This window comes from Gnatocerus cornutus, chromosome 1 (genome assembly GCF_029298725.1).
Source record: "Gnatocerus cornutus isolate USDA-ARS CGAHR chromosome 1, icGnaCorn1.1, whole genome shotgun sequence".
Classification (NCBI taxonomy): Eukaryota; Metazoa; Arthropoda; class Insecta; order Coleoptera; family Tenebrionidae; genus Gnatocerus; species Gnatocerus cornutus.
The window spans coordinates 28,502,996-28,524,575 of NC_142233.1; the positions used below are offsets into that span (position 1 = coordinate 28,502,996).

The 21,580-nt window shown below is 33.7% G+C and overlaps 4 protein-coding genes across 8 annotated transcripts in view; 3 read left to right on the plus strand and 1 right to left on the minus strand.

The window, feature by feature from the left end:
• Positions 1-7,887, plus strand: part of LOC148181297 (mesotocin receptor-like) — an 83,613-nt gene extending 75,726 nt beyond the window's left edge. For 3 of the 5 annotated variants that reach the window (XM_088046726.1, XM_088046718.1, XM_088046756.1), the window contains 3 exons: positions 49-323; positions 5,037-5,183; positions 5,518-6,195. In XM_088046726.1, the coding sequence (XP_087902852.1) occupies positions 49-323; positions 5,037-5,183; positions 5,518-5,690 (595 nt within the window). In that variant the 3' untranslated portion in view covers positions 5,691-6,195. Of the gene's footprint in view, positions 1-48; positions 324-5,036; positions 5,184-5,517; positions 6,196-7,558 lie in introns of those variants that run through there. The other 2 variants (XM_088046736.1, XM_088046746.1) reach the window with 2 other exon arrangements.
• A 537-nt stretch (positions 7,888-8,424) lies between these two features.
• Positions 8,425-10,189, plus strand: Mtap (Methylthioadenosine phosphorylase). Its single transcript, XM_088042734.1, has 5 exons — positions 8,425-8,816; positions 8,866-9,179; positions 9,230-9,485; positions 9,539-9,751; positions 9,800-10,189. The coding sequence occupies exons 1-5, from the start codon at positions 8,799-8,801 to the stop codon at positions 9,824-9,826; spliced, it is 828 nt and encodes a 275-aa protein (XP_087898860.1). The 5' UTR covers positions 8,425-8,798; the 3' UTR covers positions 9,827-10,189.
• Positions 10,148-16,917, minus strand: spz6 (Spaetzle domain-containing protein 6). The gene is made up of 6 exons (XM_088042721.1): positions 16,728-16,917; positions 12,148-12,422; positions 11,785-11,901; positions 11,355-11,735; positions 11,002-11,179; positions 10,148-10,922 (listed from the first exon to the last, which is right to left on the minus strand). Exons 1-6 carry the CDS (start codon positions 16,752-16,754, stop codon positions 10,701-10,703), a joined length of 1,200 nt encoding a protein of 399 aa, XP_087898847.1. The 5' UTR covers positions 16,755-16,917; the 3' UTR covers positions 10,148-10,700.
• Positions 16,918-19,563: 2,646 nt separating this feature from the next.
• Positions 19,564-21,527, plus strand: LOC148181300 (luciferin 4-monooxygenase-like). The gene is made up of 6 exons (XM_088043189.1): positions 19,564-19,773; positions 19,842-20,377; positions 20,424-20,741; positions 20,784-21,138; positions 21,183-21,348; positions 21,397-21,527. Exons 1-6 carry the CDS (start codon positions 19,648-19,650, stop codon positions 21,525-21,527), a joined length of 1,632 nt encoding a protein of 543 aa, XP_087899315.1. The 5' UTR covers positions 19,564-19,647.
• Positions 21,528-21,580: the final 53 nt, after the last annotated feature.

Consider the following 21,580-nt stretch of genomic DNA (forward strand, 5'->3'; position numbering starts at 1 on the left):
GAGTTAAGCCCAAATTTCAAATTACAATTTTAATATAATTATTCACAGGTACAGCATTTCCGTGTTCATTATTCCCTTGGTTGTTTTAATATTCACTTATACGTCCATTTGCATCGAAATCTGGCATAGTTCCGAGTCCAGTTTGAGACCCAGAAGCTCCCAGAAAGCGAGCCTGGGTAAAAAGACGCCCTTGATCTCTCGAGCGAAAATTAATACTGTCAAGCAGACGATTGCAGTTATTGTAATGTACATTGCGTGCTCCACTCCTTTTATCCTGGCTCAACTGTGGGCTGTTTGGGACCCCCAGAGCCAGTTTATTGAAGGTAAGGACAGATTATGGGGTATTTAGCTTGTTTTCATGTGCTTCAAAAACATTGGATTTGAGTGTAATTGAGTTAGGTTTTCGGTACAATTAGCTGATTGAAGAGGAAAAGACAACTTTATCCACTTCACATGAGATCTCTTTCATTGGTATTAATCCGCTATGTTCTCCTGTCATTACTACGTAAAGAGAGAATGTTGCTTAAGCTGAGAGTTTTTATAGAAAGAGATTGAGGCTTGAGGCCTGCGGCGAAGCTAACTTTCTGCTTTATTGATGTTAGAAGAGATAATATTTGGAGTTAATATGACGACATTTTAAAAGTTTTTGTTGAGTCATGTCTTTTTAAATTATGTGAAAAGCCGATTTCCACATTTTTAGTAAAAACTTTGAAGTAAATTAAAACGTCTGAGAATTTCAACAACGTCCATCATAGCAATAAAAATATTTAGAAAATTCCTGCTACCTTCAGAGACGGACTTTGCTTTAGTGATAAAAGATAATGAGGCGCTGAAAAAACGGAGCAAACTAAATCCCAATATTATCAGCGTGTTAGGCACTATCCTAGCAAATTTATGGATTGTTAAGATAATGAGGCGCTGAAAAAACGGAGCAATTAAATCCCAATATTATCAGCGTGTTACAAACGGGCGACTAATGCTATGAATGAATTTTATGGCATTTATATCCCCGGAGATGGATTGCTGCAACTGATGGCATCTATCGTCTGCGCATCTGTTATCTTAATTTTATTACGGATAAAACGGTAATTTGTAAGCACGTTACAGTTTTGCAATAAACATTATATAATTTAGATGGAGCTCAATAATTTATTAATTTGGTAGTGTACCCACTTTTTCATTTTTTATTAACCACTGAAGCATGCCTTTATTAAAATTACAAAACTTTTTTATTTATACTCTTCAGGCTTAAAACCATAATTATCTATACGTTACTACAATGGCAAGAAAGGTTTCCAAAACTCACTAAAAACTTCTCGCTTTATAGCTACCCACAAATTCTTTGGAAAATTCGTTCCCCTGACAATAAATTGAGGGGTAACTCAAAACGTAGTTTATGGACCGTTTAAGAACACATAACTGCGCCAAACTTTTGAAGCGTATTTTTATATTCATGATGCTCAAACGTACATTTAAATATTTTCTTTGTAGTTTGAGTTTTGACTCTCCCTAAATATCACCGACAATCGTACTAACTTTAAACTGAATTATACACATTTCGGCGAGGCACATTTTATTGTGTTACTGTCTGCAACCACTGAAACTGAGCCTTCAGTTGCAAGAAAACTAAATTTATCGAAACATGAACATTAAGATGTGTCTAATACGTTTCTATGCTTACACGTAAAGTACATCATAATAGTGATGATACAAATAATTCATAATAACATAGTTACTGTTTCATAATAGCATAGTTACCGTTTCATAATAGTATAGTTGTTCTTAATCCATAATATTCAATGTATTTTTGAAAATGAAAGCAACTGCGAAGAACAAAATCTGAAGATTTCCATTTATTTATATTAATTGTAACATAAAATATGTTAGGAAATGCTTTTCTCGTTGTTTCGTCGCGTTCAAAAATTAAGTTAAAAATTGGAAATTGGCAGAACTAGTGGTGGTAGCATTGCCTCATTCGTACATGTTTCGATAAAGCTTTGTATTTACTACGGATATTAACTAATTCATAAAAAACTCGGACGTTAACAAGTAAAGTCCTCGTTCATTATGAATTACTTAATATCCTTCTCAAATAAATAGCTATAATGTTTGGTTCTATATTTCCATAATTTTTGTTGTATTAATAGTTACTATAAATGCAAGAGTAACCTAAAATTCTAAAAATATTACCAATGATGGTCATCGATCTACAATAATTGTTTAACTATAGGTATGAAATATTTGAACACAAGTTCATGTTGTTCATGCATATCATGTTTAAGGAGGCAAGCCAGTTTTCTGTTTGGCAAAAATATCGGCATTCTACAAAATATTGCTCTTTAATAAGCCGATGCAGCGAAAGTCCAGAAATTAGACCGGCGCATCCACCATTTTTGTCATGAATACTTACTAAAATAGTATATTAAATTAAATTACAACAATAAAAACCAAACTCGGTAATATGAGTTTTTTTCTAGCACTTTTTACAACGATTATTTACCCCTATTTCCACATAAAGCACTAGAAAATGAAATAATCCATAATAAAATTGTTAATTTTTTGTAGTTTAATATTCGATAATTCATCCAAAAAATTACTCCTATTATAGACAAACTGCTTTTAGTTCAAATTTTTACATCTTCAGTTTTGCTAGAGCAAGATGAGATAAAATGAAACCGAAAAAGACTGTAAGATCATACAATATGTACATAACTAATGCTTTAAAAATAGTAAAAATTGCAAACTACAAAAATAATTATCCATAAATAGATTACGTGCTAATACACATTTAACTCTGTACGGCGCTTTATCACCAGAGCTCTAAAGAGTATTATTTTTCTACAGTTTGTAGTTAAAATTACATAAAACGACTAATTTATATGCAGTTTGACATAAAAATTTGACACCAAATTGTTTTTCAATTGCTACGTAAAAGACCACCTTAATATTATGTTTACTTTGCACAGTTATGCAATGCAGGAAAGCGATTAGCCTTGTTTTTTCGTCGTGTTTGGTAAGAAATCGACTTTAACTCAGTGAAGGAGAGACGAAGGCCTTTAAAACAAGCTCTTTCAAACTGTGTACTTCCATAATACTACTAGATCAGGCGAAAGCAACATTAGCTGAGTTTTATACATCTAAAAGCAAGAATCAGAGCTTTGGTATCATCCATAGCTGCAAGGAAATGCATCGTCGTAAAAGCATGCATTTCTAAATATAAAATATAGCATTGAACTATGCATTTCCAGTTTAGCTTCTCAATTAATTCTCGATTTTAATTTTGACCCGCTTTAGTTTAGCTTCTTAATTAATTCTTGATTTTAATTTTATTTTCGATCGATGCTGAATTCCTCTAAAACGAATCAACTATAATCAAACTAAGACGATAATTCATAAAATAATCTCCAGCAGAAAGCCAAAGGTAATGAGTTTAAGTTTTCTCGTTTTGGTCCTATCCAAAAGTTTTCCTCTGTTTTATTTGCAAATTGTAGCTTCACTGCGCTTCATTATCATTAGAGCAGCTTGAAATTTATAATTAGTGCAATAGATAGTCTGGAACTTCTAAGCGAATTACATCAGTTTTTTGAGCTAAAATTGTAATCTCGGCTCACTTCAAAGCAATTTAAAAAGGATTAATTTAACCTCACAAGTCACTTCAACTTGTTTACTATTTTTTAAAATGTTAATTACAAAGATTTTTTAACAAAATTACTACATTTATAAAGGTCTTTGTGCGAGTTTAATAAATCGCGAAAATCTACAATTGTATTTTATAAACAAATTTGATGAAATTAAATTTCCAAACTTTTTTTAATGCTTTTAAAGATACATATTTTTTCATGGTCAAACAATTTTGCGGAAGGAAAGTAAATTTTAAAAGGAAGGTTTATACCTTAATTCAATTTCCGCAGAACTACGCTTTCTGTATACTTATTTATTCCTAAACTTCTTACTTTCATTTTCATTGGAAACAATCAGTCTAAAACGATACAAGCACCTACCAGAGTTTCATTTAATTTAATTGATTTCTGGCTGTGGAATTTATATTGGATATTGGAAAAACATTCCGAATATTTTTTACTTTCATGTAAAAACTAAAATACCACGTAAATTTTTTGTCGCCCAATTTATTATTCAGCGCACACAATTTGTAGTCAGCGAAACTCCCATTAAAAAACTAAGCAATACCTTTATTTGAGAAAAAATATAAAGCATGTAAAGAATTCCACAATAAAAAATACATTTCGGTGTCGGGAAGTTTATCAGCATTGCGACTTTTATGTGCAGATGATCAGTTTGTCGATACCAAATTAAGTTTATTACGTTTATAACTATCGATAAACAAAATTTGTTATTCAACTGCCGTGGGAGTCATGAAATTATTTGTATCTTTTCGCAACACGCAAACTTGTAGTTTATTTCCAACGGTTTTAATTTAACGTTTAGAAGAAAATGGTGGACATTTTTTGTAATTCTACTTTCTGATTTAAAACCGGTGGCCATTCTTATCTGGACACCTGTAGCAGATATGTATATTAAAACTCCAGAGTTGTGAGCAATATCAGGGTATGAATCTAATAACAATGGACCTCGTTTTCGTGGTGCGAAAAGCAATTCCAACATCAACAAAGCAAATACCCGAAACTGAAAATAAAATGATTCTGTAGGTTATTATATCATACACAGACGTTGATGGGTGCTTTATGTTCATACATTCACCGAGCTACTTGCATAACAACGAAAATAAACTAAATAGACGCTGTTATTATTAACTTGTCTCGTGCATAATAAACGGATAATTTTACAATCATAGCTAAAAGCTCCAGCTCCCACAAATTCGCGACTTTTTTTACCAGTCTTCTCATTACACAAAAAGGTAAACAAGCTTTTAAGTGAAAGTCCCGAGACGATAATTAATATGTACTTTTGGTCTCGGCTTTCGCGCCTGTGACTTCGCCAATGCTCAAATCCCAGCTGTGAAATATAACGGTTTCTGCAAGAAGTTGGTAAATAATGAAAATGTTATATCATTACAGGTCCCGTTTTCGTGATCTTAGTCCTCCTATCCTCGTTAAACAGCTGTGTAAATCCGTGGATTTATCTAGCATTCAACAGGGAATTGCCGCGACTCCTCCTTCGACACTACACCGCTTCCAGCAAGAATTACCGAACAGCAGCTGGAGGTAAGATATGCAAGTTGAATGATTGCTTTTGTATTGATTTGCAAGGGATGGAGCTCAGCTGACTCTTGCTTTATTTTACTTTGGTAGTCATTATCTAGGATTTTTTTCTGCTCCATTTAGGGACCAGACAAATTAGATCTGACTAAAGATGTAAATTGCGGTTGTAAGAAAGGAAGTTAACACATTTGTCAATTGTCAGAAATCTCCAGACTAATCAAACCAAGACTTTTAGTGACAACTGTCGCTTTCCTCGTGTTAAATGTTCCTGTAAAAATCTAATTTATCTGTTCTATTCATAGCATTTATTTTCATTTTCTTTATTGCTTGGGCACAGGTAACAGTGCAAGTAACTCCTCAGGTGATGCTCAGAGTACTTCGTTACGACCATTTTCAAGATGGTCACTCTGCAACAGCGCACGCTCAAATAAGTATCCCTCAAGGGTCTCCCACAGACCCTATGTTGCTCAATACAACGCCAGGCGATGGATAGTGACAACGACCACCTGAAATATGGAGCCTGGTGGTTGTTGCAGTAGCATCAACCACGACATTGATGATATTTCAGGTTCCTCACTGATTGAAATTAGTGAGCTAACAACAGAACTGACCGAAGTTACTGAAACTGTGATGTGACAAAATACGAATACAAACTTGTAGCTACTTGTACCTGATAAGACTTAATAAATTAAGACGTTGTACATACTTTTAGGGGGTTAAAATAATTATAAATCTGTTGAGAATGATTGCAGCTAAAAATTCCGAGTGCTTGGAAATTTTGTCTTAAAATCAACGATCGATGTAGTTTTCAAATACTTGCAAATCAAAGTTAAAAACCTACTTTTTCTCGCTCTGGGTAGATTAACCAAAGTTTTAACATACATATTGAGATCTGTTTCTGTCCAAGTTCCAATGTGTGTATTTTATATTTCTGAAATCTGATGTGATACTTGTTGACCGGTTTTTTATTATTGTTCCTAGCCTATAATGCATCTGTGAAATCGAATATGTATTTTGTAAAAAATATATAATTTGCTGTAATATTTTTCTAACTAAAAAAAATACAAAATTTTTATGTACGCAGGCGTTTTATTTTACGATAATTGACTCTTCAGAAACTGAATAGGTACTCAACGGTTTACAACGGAACAATCAGAATTTACTGCCCTTTTCAACAAACTTAAAAAGAGTAACAAAGAGCTAAGAGTAGTAATGTGTACGGTAAGTAGACAAAGCCAATTGAATAAGGGATGCACCGAATTTGGAAAGTTTGTTATTCCTTCTTTAGGGCGCTATGACTCAAGAAGTAAAACTATTTCATCATGCTTTTGTTGAATGGAAATCGAACTTCCCAATGTCAAATAAAAAATGTGTCAATAAAATATTCCGATTTCTTGAATACACAAAAGCACCGGAGCTAATTTAAAACGTCTTATTCATTCCCCGTCACAAAACTATTAAAAATGAAAAACACCTCAAGGAGTTCAAATCATTATAATTTTATGGTATCCAGTTAGTTCCTTGTAATATTTTCAGCCCAAAATTGAACTGCTAAGTTGAATAACTTGTAGGTATTCTAGCGGAACCGGAACACATCAAAATGTAATAATGTTAAGTGTGCTTGAATGTAATTTTATATTTCAAAGAAAAGAATGTTTTAGATAAGCTTTTTATCCAGATTCCAGAGATTTCAGTTTTTATAAGAAAAGGAGATTATTAAATTTACTGTTAGTTTTAAAATAAACTACGACCATGCCAAATTAAATTACTAAAGGTTTGATGTATGTACATGAACTACGAATCTAAGTTTTTTTATATTGATTAACACTTACTTTAAAAGACTAATTTCTGATGTTCTGAACCATAATTTTTTGCGGGGGCAAAAAGACCAGACGAATAAAGATCTAAACTCGTCTAAGGGCGTAATTTAGCTGTTTTTGTCAATTTTTCATAACATAAACATTAAAATAGTTGCAGTTAGGTTTATTTTATTATTTATCCAGCACTTTTCATTATTGTTTTAATGCCCGGCAGGCTTTCGATATCTTTTACGGCCCGCTGATCTAGCCGTAGGGGTGAGGTAACTAAAACATGGGAAAATCGACATTTACAAAAAGCTTTAGGTATTTACTTACCTGCTTTGGAATCTAAATAAACAAGACAGCAAACCTATCCAACAAGTTTATCTAGTTTAGCAAACTATAGATACATCAGCACTCATACCATTTTAACAAGCTTAATCAACATTTAATTTGGACTTTTCAACTTTCTTCAATCTGCAAATCTCTACTAACTCTAGGCTTAACACAATTTATAAAAACTCTGCGTCTAATTCAAATATCAAATTAAATTAAATATAAAATAATTTCAATTTTCAGAAATTAATATCCAAGCTTGGTATGCGAGGATGATCTAACATTGATGGCCAAAATGCAAAAGAACTGTGGCAAAATTGGAAAGTGAAGCAAGTTAATCCGGACTAGAAATCAGCGAAAAGAAGAATGCTAAATAAGGCGGTTACATGCACTAAACTGTATAAAAATAGGTTTGAGTGTCATAGTAAAAAAAGCAATAATCGTACTCAAACTGCATAATACAAGTAAGAAGTTCTCATAATTGTTTTTCCCCTAAACATCACCTTACTTTCTTGTGCAAACTCACCCTACGTCCTTGATGATCTCGTATTCCATTGGCTCTCTATGATGTCACAAATGGTAGGTACACATCACTTTTTCGCATAAAATTCACTTCGAACGCTATTTATTTACACTACAACTGCAATGTTTTGTGGCAAAACTCAAAGACTTCAACCTCATTTCTCACTTTTGTAGTTTTGATCATCTAAATTGGTTCTTGTGTCGGAGTTCTAACCTGCCCAAAATTAAAAGTTTTCGCACATTCCAACAAGTTGCAATTTCATAAGGCTTAAGGAAAACAGATTAGGGAAAACCGACTCACCCACGCACTTAAAAACAATAATTTTTCGGCAAAAATCTAAAAAATCAAGAAGAACACAAACACAACACGCAAAAACTGTTCGGCAACTGTCAGGAAAATCCGGAATCTCATCAAATTCGAAGATTTTTAGCCAGCTGATGCAATTAAAAGAATCATTTAATATGGGATAAAGATTAAATGGGCAGTCTGATGTAAAAGTTTCAAAATGAATTTTTTCTAGTCTTTATAAAAAAAGTTTGTTTCTCAAAAATTTTTGAACCGAGTGTAACCGATACTGTCCGACTCCGAACATTAGTTCAGTCGGTAATACAGGTCTCGTTTAAATTAATCAGTTTTTTCGAATTTTAATGGCAAAAGTTCTCGATTTTTTATAATTTTGTATTTCTAGTTGCCTCCAATTTATGAAGTTATATAAGCTTCATTCTGGAAGTAAATACGCTGTGCTTCCTCTATTCAACTTATAAACGCCATCTCCTTGACAACTGCATAGCACATAACCTCAATTGTCAGTTAATTATCAACTCGCTGTCTCTCCACGTTGAACAATTCGAGAATCTTTATTGATTAAATAACGCTAGACGCGTTTAGTTTCCATTAGTAACATTTCTTGTGTCATTATTCAACATTTCGTCGTCGACAAAAAAACGAAAATTAACAGAAATGTCTTCCAAAATTAAGGTAAAAACTATTTTAAACTAATGTAAAGTGTCTCATTATTTTTTTATAGATTGGAATAATAGGAGGGTCGGGTCTGGACAACCCCGACATTTTAAAAAACCCCAAAACTAAGTCTGTGACAACCCCCTTTGGAAATCCATCTGACGTTTTAACAGTGGGAGAAATTGAAGGGGTGGAATGTGTCCTGCTTGCTCGTCATGGACGAAAACATTCCATCATGCCTAGTAATGTTAATTATAGAGCGAATATATGGGCCTTGAAGGAAGAGGGTTGTACTCATATTATTGCGGCTACTGCCACAGGATCATTACAAGAAAACATCAAACCAGGAGACGTAGTCATATTGGATAGTTTTATTGATAGGTGAGTTTGTGTTAATTAGTTGCTAATTTTTGCTAGTTGCGGGAGTTTAGAACACAGTACCGCAAACAAACTTTTTATGATGGAGAAGCAAACCACCCATCTGGAATCTGTCATCTACCAATGGAACCAGCCTTCAATCAAAGAACAAGACAGATAATTATAGACACTGCTAACAAACTCAAGATACCAATCCACACTAAAGGAACTGTGGTCACAATTGAAGGCCCAAGGTTTTCCAGCAAGGCAGAAAGTAAAATGTTTCGCCAGTGGGGTGGAGATTTAATAAACATGTCAACTGTTCCTGAAGTAAGACGAATTTTTTACCACAGAAGATATTTTAAAAATATGTTAATTTTTAGGTTGTACTAGCAAAGGAAGCTGGGATTTGCTATGGACTTATTGCTCTAGCTACTGATTACGACTGCTGGAAGGAAAACAGAGATGAACACGTAACTGTGTCTGATGTTCTTGCAACTTTCCAGAAAAATATTACCAAAGTTACTCAGCTAATCACCGCTACAGTGCCTGCTATTGCCAAAGAAAACTGGGATGATACAATCAAAGACTTACAAGTAAGTTTTTAAAACTATCTTTAATGGTCTTATATTTTTTAATTCCAGGAAGTCGTGACCAGCAGCATCATGTAATATGTTGTCACATTTAGAAGTGTTTCTCCACTACTAGACTTGAATTTTTTTAACGAATTTAGTATGCTTTACAGAACAATGCTGCCATCCAGTTTGGGGTAATTTTAATGTACATTCCAAAAACCAGAACACCATTTCAAGCTTTAAACTAGTTATTTATGTAAATTTTAAATGCAACGTTATCTTTAGTGTGCTACCAAAATATAGAAACAGTTATTTGTGCAAAGAAAGCAGAGTACAACGCTCTCAGATTACACACATAATTTTTTCTATTGAGTCTTCAAAGTGCAATTATTACTATTATGGACAGCGGTATAAGAATTAAAATTAAATAACACTTTATTTTCAGAATTCTTTACAAAACTGCATAATTTTATGACCCTTACCGATCCCTTCAAGTGAAACAAGGCAATTTAATGGTTACACAAAATTTCTAATGAATTAAATTTCCTTGTTACACAAGTTTATTCAAAGCAAAAACCTAAACACCTAAATTCAATTCTCGTCAAGTATTTTTATATAAAAAAATACTTGAATGCCACAAAGTAAAAAAATACCTGACGAGTAACGCATAAATAAACAAACATCCTCTATGTGCAAGTGTTAAAAGTTTAAACGTGACTTTGATCTTTCAGAATGAAAGACCTCCGCTGCAAAGACCTGTTATCACACGATAAAATGAATTATCACTACGGAGGTCAATGTCAATCCCAGTCCCATAATCTAAAATCTCGTAGTCTTAAGTTGTTACAATATAGACTAGATATAGATACTACATTTTTGAAAAACAAAACCACCATTGTTTTTATACTTAACAGTAACAACGACTGCTAAGTGGTACAGTCTCTTGATTGGAGTATGGTTAAAATTGTAATTATAGATCGCTGCTGGTAGATTTCCTTCGGACGTATTTGTTGAAGTAGTCGGGTCTCCAACATTTGCAAGAACCGGGAATCAGGAACCAGTCGTAATAAAGTCGCACTTGGAAGCAACCAAGAGCGTCGACGCCGTCACAATGGGTGGGTCTAGACGTGGTGGAGGAGTCCACGGGGGCGGCTTGGAGCCCGGCTCTCTTGTGGAGATACTGTTGGTAGTTCTAAAAATGAAGTCCTTAGTGAGCTCGTTGTGTTAAACCAGTGAATATTTGCATAATAAAAATACACTACAGCCCATACCTGGAAATCTTGCACCGATGGCGGTTGCGAGGCTGCCACGGGGCTCCTCGGAGGATTTGCTGTGTCACTACTACTCAGAACAGTGTCTGGATAATAAATCTCCGCCACCAAAAGACTTGACCATCTTGGGGAGGATAAACAACCTCCATCCAAATAGTGGCATCGTGATTGTAAACATCTGCAAGAAACAAGCACATTACAACTCTTATTTATGGGCAATTTTATAAGTAATCTGCTGCAATTAAAGGTTGTTAAACTAACGACCGTTCTTCATGCTCAACTTTTCAACAATTTGTATTAATAGTGATTAAACCTGTACAATTTACAGAATTATCCGTTATGACTTTATTTACCTCGTAACTTCAACGGTTTGAGTAAAATATCCTTCGTAAGGAATCTGCACGACATATCTCCAGACACCTTGATAATTCTTAGCAAAGACTGGAGTAGCATATTCCACTTTTGCAGGACATGGAGTCGGCGGACCTTCATATCTTTGTTGTTGTGCTGGTTCGTCCCTTCTTTCAACGGGAAGATGAGCAGATTGTTGAGTTATAACAGTAGAAGAAGTTGGCTCTCCATTTATCGCTTTGTACAACATACAGAAAAGTCCTCCTTGGTCGCAGAATTTCCGCGCTCTTCTTTCTCTAGTTTCTTGGGCAGTGGCATTGGATTTTTCCGTTTGGTTACTGGACCTTTTGACCCGATCGTTGTTGTTGTAGAATGGAGTGATTCTTTAAAAGTATTGTTAGATGAGAGCTTATTTGTTATTGTTCTACTCACGTATTCTGCGAAATGAGGTCGTCTTGGAGCTGTGCAACTTTGGGCAACGTTTCGTCTGCTTTAAGAATTGGTAATGTGCGGCTGAGGAATTTCAGGGTCTTGTTTCGGATCACTTCACTACAAAAAAATCGTTATTAAGAAAAATTAAATAAATGAGCAGTGTTCACTAATTTCTCGATTCTACTTTCTCGCAGATCACATTATTGTGTTTTTATACAAAGTCAATTGGTGAATAATGAGATGAAATCTTTCCTCTCACGATAATAAAAACTCAATACCACGATCATGAAGACCAGTTGGACGATTTAAATTTAGACATGAAAGTTCTAACGACTGGAAACTTTTTTATTTACTTTTACTCACAATGGGTACGGTGATCCCATCACATTTTGCCTCATGGGATTTCTAGGAATGGTTCCTTTATTAAGATCTCCACATAAATTAAACACTGAAGCGTGCGGAGTTTTGTTATCATCCTCTTTACAATCTACAGGAGCGTGAGAGTACGGAGGAGGTCTCACTCTTGGAGGCTCAGCATTCGGAGACTCCACAAACGCGTAATAGCCTTCCGGAGGTTCTTCAGGTCCTGCCTCTGTCGTGTGGTTGGCGTTACTTATGCTTGTGTACAGGACAAGGACCTGAAAAAAGATTTCGTGTCTGATACGGCAAAAATGGCACTTTTAGAGAAAGTTTGATTGCATAAGTAGGAACACCAGACGCGGTTCTGTGGGTAATTTCATGGAACAATATGCAATGCAGAAATGTTAAAAAAGGTCAACTTAACTTTTTGTTATCGATAGAGATCCTGCATTACTTTAAATAAATTGTGGCCAGTAATGGTACCCGCTTACAGCAGACCTGACACCAATTAACACATTCTTTGGTTTTTAACAACACTAAATACGTGTCATATTTACATTTTCGATGTTTTTCACTATTATTAGTGCCACGCTCGGTGGTGACGTTATTGTTAACGTTATATGAAAGTCAATGAACGATGAAAATTGTATACACAGGGAGGATACGGCAAAATTGGTGTTCTAGATACCGTTACATTCATTAGCGACAATTACTACTTTTACTTTGAAGACATCGCGGAATTCTGTGATATCAAATCGAGTAAAAGTGATGACTTTGTAACGTGGTTTCTAAAAATTCGTGCAGATAATGAGAAAAATTGCATAAGAAATTAGTTTTTCACTTTATAGATGTTTGTTTTTGTGACGATGGAAGTGATGTAATGACTTTAATGTTACACAAAAGTTTAAGGATAATTCTGATTGAATAACAATATGTTGGTTACAAAAATGGGGGAATGACATAAATATTTACTATACTCGAGGAAGATTCTCCGAAAGACAGCGTTGAAATGCTATTTTTTATGGTTTTTGAGGCAAAATGGGCTAAACTTAAAGTACAAAAAATCTATCGAATCAAGGTAAACTGCCAAATTCAATTACCCTAAAGTATCCCTAGATCCAAGAATAAAAAAAAATAAATCCAATTTTTCACTTTTTATTTGCAATATTTTTTATTAAAATTTGTAATTCAGGTAGTTTTTAAGCTACATCAATAAATTTTTGGGAGGAATCTATCTTGAACTTATTTATTAAGTACACTAAATTTGAAAATTATAGAGCATTTAAGACAGATTTTAGAAAATTTTACTCTTAGGGTAAAACAGAAATTTGCTTTTTTTATTAAAATTTGTAATTCAAATAGTTTTAAAACTACGGCAATGAAATTTTGAGAAAATTATCTTGCACTTATTTATTAAATACTCTAAATTTCAAAATTATAGAGCAGTCAAGACAGATTTTAGAAAATTTTACTTTTAGGATAAAACAAAAATTTGCATTTTTTTGTTAAAATTTGTAAGTCTGGTAGTTTTAAAGTTATCATAATAAAATTTTGAGAAAAAGCTATTTTAAACTTGTTTATTAAGTGCTCCAAATTTCAGTAAAAACAAATTTAAGAAAAATTTTACTCTTTGGATAAATCAAAAATTGCAATTTTTTTATTGAAATTTGTAGGTCTCGTAGTTTTAGAGCTATCGCAATGAAATTTTGGAAGGAAATTACATATTTTGAACTTCTTTATCAAGTGCTAGAAGTTTCAAACTTATAAAGCAGTTAAAACAGAAAGTTTCTCTTTAAAAATAGCAAAACAAAAATTGCCAATTTTTTTATGGAATGGTTTATTTTAGGTGAAATTCCATTATTGTTATATCTTCAAAATTTGCCATTTTAAATTCATTATATTGTACACTAGAAATTGCAAAATCTAAAACACAGACATTACATTTTTGGAATCTAATTTGTCATATCGTTCACCCACTTAAAAACAAACGAAACCATGTAATGGGTGTTACATCAACTTTTGATAATAACAAAATACGAACCATGTTACATGCTCCAATTACCCTCCAAAAGGAGACATTACTCAGGTGGATTATACCGTTACATAAAAAAGATATTCAAAGTAGGTTATTATAGCACGCCATAGACACGTCAAATTACATAATTCCAACAACACGAAAACGTTTTGTCTACAACACAACAATCATTTCAGTATTAATTTAAGATTTCACGGTCATCGGTGCTAAATACTGTTAGCAAAACAGTAATGCAACACGAGCAAATAAAATCTCGATAATGAGCTCACCAGATTGTCTTTGTTATGGTCTATTTGTCTCAGGATGCATTAGGAAATCCCCTTATTGCCATCGACTGAAACTGAAGAAGTAATAACGCAAGTACTTTCCTTCCTGTGCATTTACATAATTAAGTGCAGTACGTGAGCCAATTGTCGGTTGATTTGGTCAAAATGCACGCACGTAAGTGAGCAATCGGAGCGATGCTATATTAAAAGGTGTTATACAGTTAGCAGAATGTTAACGGGACGTCAAATTCTTCTTGGAAACGAAATTTACATATGTACAGTTTATCTGTGGCGATGATGATATTGTACCAAAAACAACTGAACTGGAGGGAATCTGTTCAATAACCTTTCGAGAAGGACGCTTCCGAAACCAAGGTCACGAAGAAGTAGGTCTCTGGAGTCAGGTGGCGCGTGATGAAATTCCAGGGGATTTTCTTTCTGGAGGTTGCATCGCTATGGGCTATTAGAGCGTTTACTGCGAAGAACTGTATTACAGTTCAAAGTTGCTTTTACTTTTTAGACTGTTTGAAACAATTTTTGAGCAAGCTAGTACGTGGAAAATTGGAAAGTTAAACACCAGACCTCTTTGGCAATATACCAATTAGTCATTCGAACTAACTGAATCAAAATTATACCTAATAAAAAGCAAAAGTAATATGTAGAAAAATGGGTCCCGTTTGCTATTAAGCTCCACGTTATTACAAGTTACATATGTACTGAAATGTAGGTAAATGTAACAGTTACCTCTCATTAAACACTGCTAAGAACAAGTCTTTATCATTTCTCCTTCCGCGCTTTTCCGGTAACACTAATTTATAGCTCTCATGACCAAACACGTAATTGCGCACCCAAAATCAGAACAGAATGATTTACTTGATGAGGTGACCCTAAAACACATTCCCAGGAGACAGAAGAAATCCCATCAATATGTAAGCAACATGAAATTCCGAGTGTCAAGTTCCAAGGAAGTGAAGAAAGCTGCTTTTATCTACATATACGAAGTGATATTGCCATTTCTAGGAACTTGTAAGCTTATTCACGTCGTTACGTTGTCTCCACTGTAATTAAGTCGGAATCGTTACGGTAACGGGTCAATGTCAATGTAAAACTTCTTAATCTCCTGAGCGAAAAAGCTTGTAAGATTTCAATGGGTCAACGGTTCAGTGTTGTTTATGTCGACTTTGGTACAATATCCACCTACGGAGATTTGATGGAGTTTGTACGGTTAGGAATTTACAAGTTCTGATTTGAAAACCAGACCGCTGGCGTTGGTTTACCGTTTAAGCCATGAGATTTAATATCGGTGAGGTAACGAGACTTAATGGCGAAATTTAATTAGGTTTAATGGTCTATTAAGGCTAAAAAATAAATCTGATAAGGAGTTCAGGCGCCACTTTAAACCCCTTAGATCGATTTCTGTCTGAGCTCAATTTTCTGCCGATTAAAAATTACAGAACTTGAGGCGTTTCCCTAGTAATTACCTCCTAGATTAGTCATAAAAACGCTTCTTGGAGACCCACAATTTATCGGCTTATACTTTCTACTTAAACGGTCTAATGAGTAATTGAGCTGTCTTTTTAAGAGCAGATTATGTGGTTGTAATTTTACAATGCCTTTCGTCATATTTAACAAACATTATCATCAGTTGAATAGACAAAAATTTTTAAGAAAGTTTTATTTGTTTCAAAGCTCCAAGGTCTAAAGAACAAGTATATTTTCAAATTTCTTCTCATTGAATTTTGTACGAATTGATCAATCAACGATAAGCATCTTCATCATTACTGCCTTAGAGCATGAAGTGTGACTAGAAATCATAATGTTTAATTATTCACACTTAGAAGTAATTCTATATTGCATAACTGTTTTCAATTGATGGACGCTGTCTATTGAAATTTTATTGGCTTCATAAACCGTACTTTTTCAAAACAAAAAAGTACAATCTAACAGTAAGCGACTAATGGAAGGAGAAACTTCCGGATTTTATGTAACAAGAAAAACAGACACTCGATCTCGAACCGGAAGAAGTTGAAGCAGGAATTGATAGTTGTTTCATGTTTAAGAAACGAGACAAAAAGTCGCCAGAATTTCAGTAAATCAAATCTACGTAGGTATATTTTATTTCTGCCTTTAGATTTAAAAAATAAAAAGAAGCCACTTAAATTTATACACCAAATTCGGAGAACAAGAAGTTGGGAAAGTTTTAAAAATTCTCGGAATTTTATGGCTAAATTTTATTATTAAATTGAAATTATTAAAATAAAAAAGTATTATAATTCACTTACGACTATACTTATCCACTGCATCTTCATTTTCTGTATTTCTTGATACAAACTGCTCACAACATGCAGCACCGTAATACCGCCACTGTGTTATTGTTGATAGCGCAATGAACACTGCGGTGTGGCGCGAAGAACTGTTGGTCAGTCCCGATTACCATGTACAACATACACCTGGAGGACTCGTTACGCTTAACGGGACTTACATAGCTTCATCTGGTGGAGCATCTTGATAGCAATCGAGTGATTTAAATCGGTTAAATATAGCTACTCAGGTGATTTAAGACCAATTAAATAATAAAGAAGTGATGACAAATTATAAGTTGCGGGTATTTGATGAATATAAAGATGTGGGTGTTTTATTCAACTGTTATGAAGATATTTTTGGAATGACTTGAGGGCGGGCCAAACTGTACTGATATATGGCTCAGTAGGTGAATTGCTTGTGCACAAAATTATAAAGCGGTACTTATACTTAAATTGTTTCATCGTTTTTATTATGGGTGACACTGCCCAGTTTTTTTCGCTTGAGTAAAATAACACCAAAAACATAAGAGGAATAGGTAAAGGTCTTTATGTTTTTTCAACCCGCGCGTAGACGGATAAATCATTAAAATAACATCTATTAATGAACTTTCTTCTTTTTCTTCCGGACAATGTGGTAGCAGTAGTCGATAAATTTTAAATAAATTTCATTTGGAGCAAAAGAAATATGTAGATTTATACAAAAACGTCTCTAAATTTATTTAAATTATAAAAGACTGGACAAACAACTTTTTAACAGTTCCTGCATAATTGTTATCTGTAAATCCCCATTCTGACCAGTGAAATTATTTAGAAACGTGAGATTATTAAAAAACTACTATTTTTACAGAATCTTCAAAAGTGTTTTTGTCATATAAGTTCTAAATGATCAGAGATAACAAAGTGTTTATAGCACTGCGTTAGAAAGCAGAATTTTCAACCTTTATTATGACGGATTACATTAAAAATCAAAGTACTAGTTTAGAATTTTTATGCAAAAAAGTATACAAACAATTTTTTTAAATCGTTTGTTTTTCGAATTTTACATCAGTTTTTCTCAAATATCTTGACAAAAACTGACTTTTCGAACGACTTCTATATTTCGTTGGAAAGCTTCCTTCATTTTTTCAATCTCTTCAACAACGTATTATAAAGTTTCATGATTTTCCATGTTGTTAAATAAAAACTTGTTTTACAAATATGTATTTCTGATTCTAGACCTGAGCTTCAAATTCAGATTCAGAAAGCAATTCAACTTTAGAAATGACTTTTTACTGGTTTAGTAGGTACAATTTACAATTTTGTCTAAATGTTGTTGACTAGTGTAAATATTGTACTTAAACAATTTTTAGAAATTATTTGGCTTAAATTTCATGTAAAGAGAATTGTATAAATGAACTGTAGATTTTTCTTCTGCTATGCCTGCTTTAGGTGGGTTTATTTGCAACAATTTCTTATGCAACATAATATACAGTTATGCGCTGCTTCGACTGTTGCTCCCAATTTATGCGTGCTGAATGTGAAAATAAAAATTACTTTTTTGTTGTTTTTTTTCTTACTCTATCTTCTCCACCACGACACTTTGGGGGAAATAATTTGACATTGTTAATATTCAGACCCGTTCTTTAGAGCCCTGTTTTCATGACGACGAATTTTTAAAACTCTTTTACGCAGATTTTTAATAGAAATTCGGTTGTCACAAATAAATAAGTATATTATCTATACAATAAGTAAATTTAGGACATTAGATGCTAAGAATCGCCGGTTGCGTCGACTCGAAAATAAAAAATGACCTGTAAACTGTTTTAAACCATAGCACCTGTTACAACTAATTTGACTCTGATATAACCACGTTTTCGTGATTTTTTTTATTAGTTATGGCCTCCAAGCAAGATGATTAAAATACCTACTTCTATTTCATTGTGTTAAATCAATTTAATGCCAAAATTAAGGATTTCTGTGCAATAATTTTATGTTCAAATGAATTTGTTACCTAAATATACCTCGTGTATTTCAAGACATCAATATAACTTTTTTACGACCTGCTTGCTTTTAATTTTGATAGCATTTATTTATTTATATATTTATTTATTTAAATATTCTTCAGACCATGTAGGCCTCAGGTGTTATCTTTTAAAGGTAAAATGTATGTTTACTTTTGTATAAGGGAATTTAAAATTACTGTTTTTATTATTTAGTGTACATAAATTACCACCCACAAGTACCTTGAAAAATACAATTTTGCATATTATTATTATTATAATGCCAAATTTTAAACTAATAACTTGAATCTAACGTTATGTAAAGTTATAACAAATTATCTCGAGAACAAAGTGGATTGTTTTTCGCGTTTTTGTTGTTGAAAATCCGGATTAACATATCCCGAATTTCCTTAATTTACAAACTTATCAATCCTAATTTGTTACCAAACTTATCAATCTTGAAATTGCCATAAACAGTTAATTGTAAAATTTTATTTAGATCGTGAAAATAGTAACTTAAAGTTTTCTCGTGCACAACAAATTATATCACATTTATAATAACACGTAGTTAACATTTATCGATAACATACTATACACTACATAAGAACAAATATACCGGAAGCCCATTTAATTTTACAATTAGGAAGTTATTTCTTTTATTTCACACCTTCAATTCCAGAAATCTGCAATAGATTTAAAACGCGTTAACTTAATTGTTTAAAAAAATACTTTTTACCATAAGGTAGTCGTACAAAAATTTAGGAACACTCTGTGTATTCTTATCAGCGTCATAACATTAATATATTATAATAAAATTCGTTTATTTATCCTCAGTACGTTTTCCCCACTTAACCAAAAGGTCAACACCGAATAGGTTCTGCCCCGTCTTTAGGCATTCTATTGTTATTGTGGTGTGCAAAATGGTGACAGAAGACAACACTTATGTTATTAAAGGAATGCCAGCCTTATACCCTATTCCTGATGTATCAGTGGGAAAATATATTTATGACCGATTAAGAGCCAACTGCTTTGAAGATGAAGCCCTGGTAAGTACAAGAAAGCATTTCAATATTAATTTCTTTTTAAAACTGCTGGCGCTTAACACACTTTTTAGCTTGATGCACAAAGCGGACACTCCATCACCTACAGACAACTTCTTTCAAGAACGTGTTCCTTGGCTGAAAGTTTAAGAAAACGTGGATACAACAAAACCACTGTCATTACCATTTGCAGTGAAAATTCTGTTGAATTTTTCGTGCCGGTAATCGCGGCTTTGTTTCTTGGTGCTCCCATTGCACCCATTAATCACAATTTCACTCAAGCCGAAATGATACACGCTTTGAAAATATCAAAGCCACAGATAGTTTTCTGTTCCAAACAAGTTTATCCAAAGTTGTTGGACCTGAAAATGCGACTAAATTTCATTAAACAAGTTTTGATAATTGATAGTCCAGACGCTGAAAATAATTCAATGGCATCTTTCGTTGCTAAAACTATGTCTAGAAGTAGACCTTTATACTCATTTCGTCTCCCTGACATTGATCTGGATAACCAAGTGGCTTTTATTATGTACTCTTCTGGTACCACAGGACTACCGAAAGGTGTAATGATAACACAAAGGAATGTCTTAATTCGATTCATGCATGCAGAGTAAGTAAATTATTGCAAATATGTGAAAGTATCTTTTAAATTTCAGCGACCCTCGTCTGATTCCTCAAAACGTAAAAGGATATTATTTAGGTTTTCTTCCATTTTTCCACGCTTATGGTCTATTTGTGGGCCTTAGCTACATTTATAAACTAGTCAAAACTATAGTAATCAAGCGATTTGAAGAAAACTTATTTTTGAGATGTATAGAGAAATATAAAATAACGGGTCTTCCACTGGTACCTCCATTGGCTATATTTCTCGCTAAAAGTCCTTTGGTTAGTTCTTACGACCTATCTAGTATCAAGGTGGTGAGTTGTGGAGCAGCTCCTTTAAGCAAAGAAACAGAAGAGCTGTTGAAACAAAGGTAAGACAATCCTTAGTATGGATGCGCTGTAACAATCTGAAGATTAAAGATACCCAGCGTTCGCCAAGGCTATGGTTTAAGCGAAACCACGTTGACAGTAACCGGAATTCCTCTTAATGAAGAAAGAAATGGTTCTACTGGTAAAGTTCTTCCTTACATTTTGTGTAAAATACGAGACCCAGAAACAGGAAAGTCTCTTGGACCAAATCAAGTTGGAGAATTTTGCGTGAAAGGACCGGCGGTAATGAAAGGTTATTATGGAGATGAAGAAGCCACCAAGAACGCGTTCACGTCAGACGGTTGGTTGTTAACCGGAGATTTAGCTTATTATAATGACGAAGAGTACTTCTTTATTGTTGGTCGGCTAAAAGAGTTAATTAAATACAAGGGATTTCAAGTGAGTAGAAATGAAATTGATCAAATTTTCTAATTTTGATAAAGGTTGCACCTGCAGAATTAGAAGCCATTCTTCTCACGAATCCGAAGATCAAAGATGCTGCGGTTATTGGCGTGCCGGATGAAGAAGCTGGGGAACTACCATTGGCGTTCATTGTCGCACAGCCACATGCAAAAATCACTGAAAAAGAGATTCAAGAATTTTTAGCCGGTCCGTTGCCCATTTTGATGAGCTGAAAAATATCAATTTCGTTTTTAGATAAAGTGTCGTCTCCAAAAAAGCTCCGAGGAGGGGTCATTTTTATAAAAGAGATTCCCAAAAATGCAAGTGGGAAGATGTTGAGAAGAAAACTACATGAGATGTTAAAAACGTATAAAGCTAAGTTGTAATCGAAAGTTGAAGTAACGCAAGTAATAAAATTGTTGGTTTTTAGCATGTACTT

Excerpts from the sequence above, each read along its gene's own strand:
- Mtap (XM_088042734.1), top strand. Across the intron at positions 9,486-9,538 it reads ACATGTCAACTGTTCCTGAA|GTTGTACTAGCAAAGGAAGC; the intron begins GTAAGACGAATT and ends GTTAATTTTTAG. Across the intron at positions 9,752-9,799 it reads ATACAATCAAAGACTTACAA|GAAGTCGTGACCAGCAGCAT; the intron begins GTAAGTTTTTAA and ends TTTTAATTCCAG.
- spz6 (XM_088042721.1), bottom strand. The coding sequence starts at position 16,754 with ATGAAGATGCAGTGGATAAGTATAGTC. Across the intron at positions 11,902-12,147 it reads ATGGGATCACCGTACCCATT|TGAAGTGATCCGAAACAAGA; the intron begins GTGAGTAAAAGT and ends ATTTTTTTGTAG. Across the intron at positions 10,923-11,001 it reads CATCGGTGCAAGATTTCCAG|AACTACCAACAGTATCTCCA; the intron begins GTATGGGCTGTA and ends CTTCATTTTTAG.
- LOC148181300 (XM_088043189.1), top strand. The coding sequence starts at position 19,648 with ATGGTGACAGAAGACAACACTTATGTTATTAAAGGAATGCCAGCCTTA. Across the intron at positions 19,774-19,841 it reads GCTTTGAAGATGAAGCCCTG|CTTGATGCACAAAGCGGACA; the intron begins GTAAGTACAAGA and ends CACACTTTTTAG. Across the intron at positions 20,378-20,423 it reads ATTCGATTCATGCATGCAGA|CGACCCTCGTCTGATTCCTC; the intron begins GTAAGTAAATTA and ends TTTAAATTTCAG.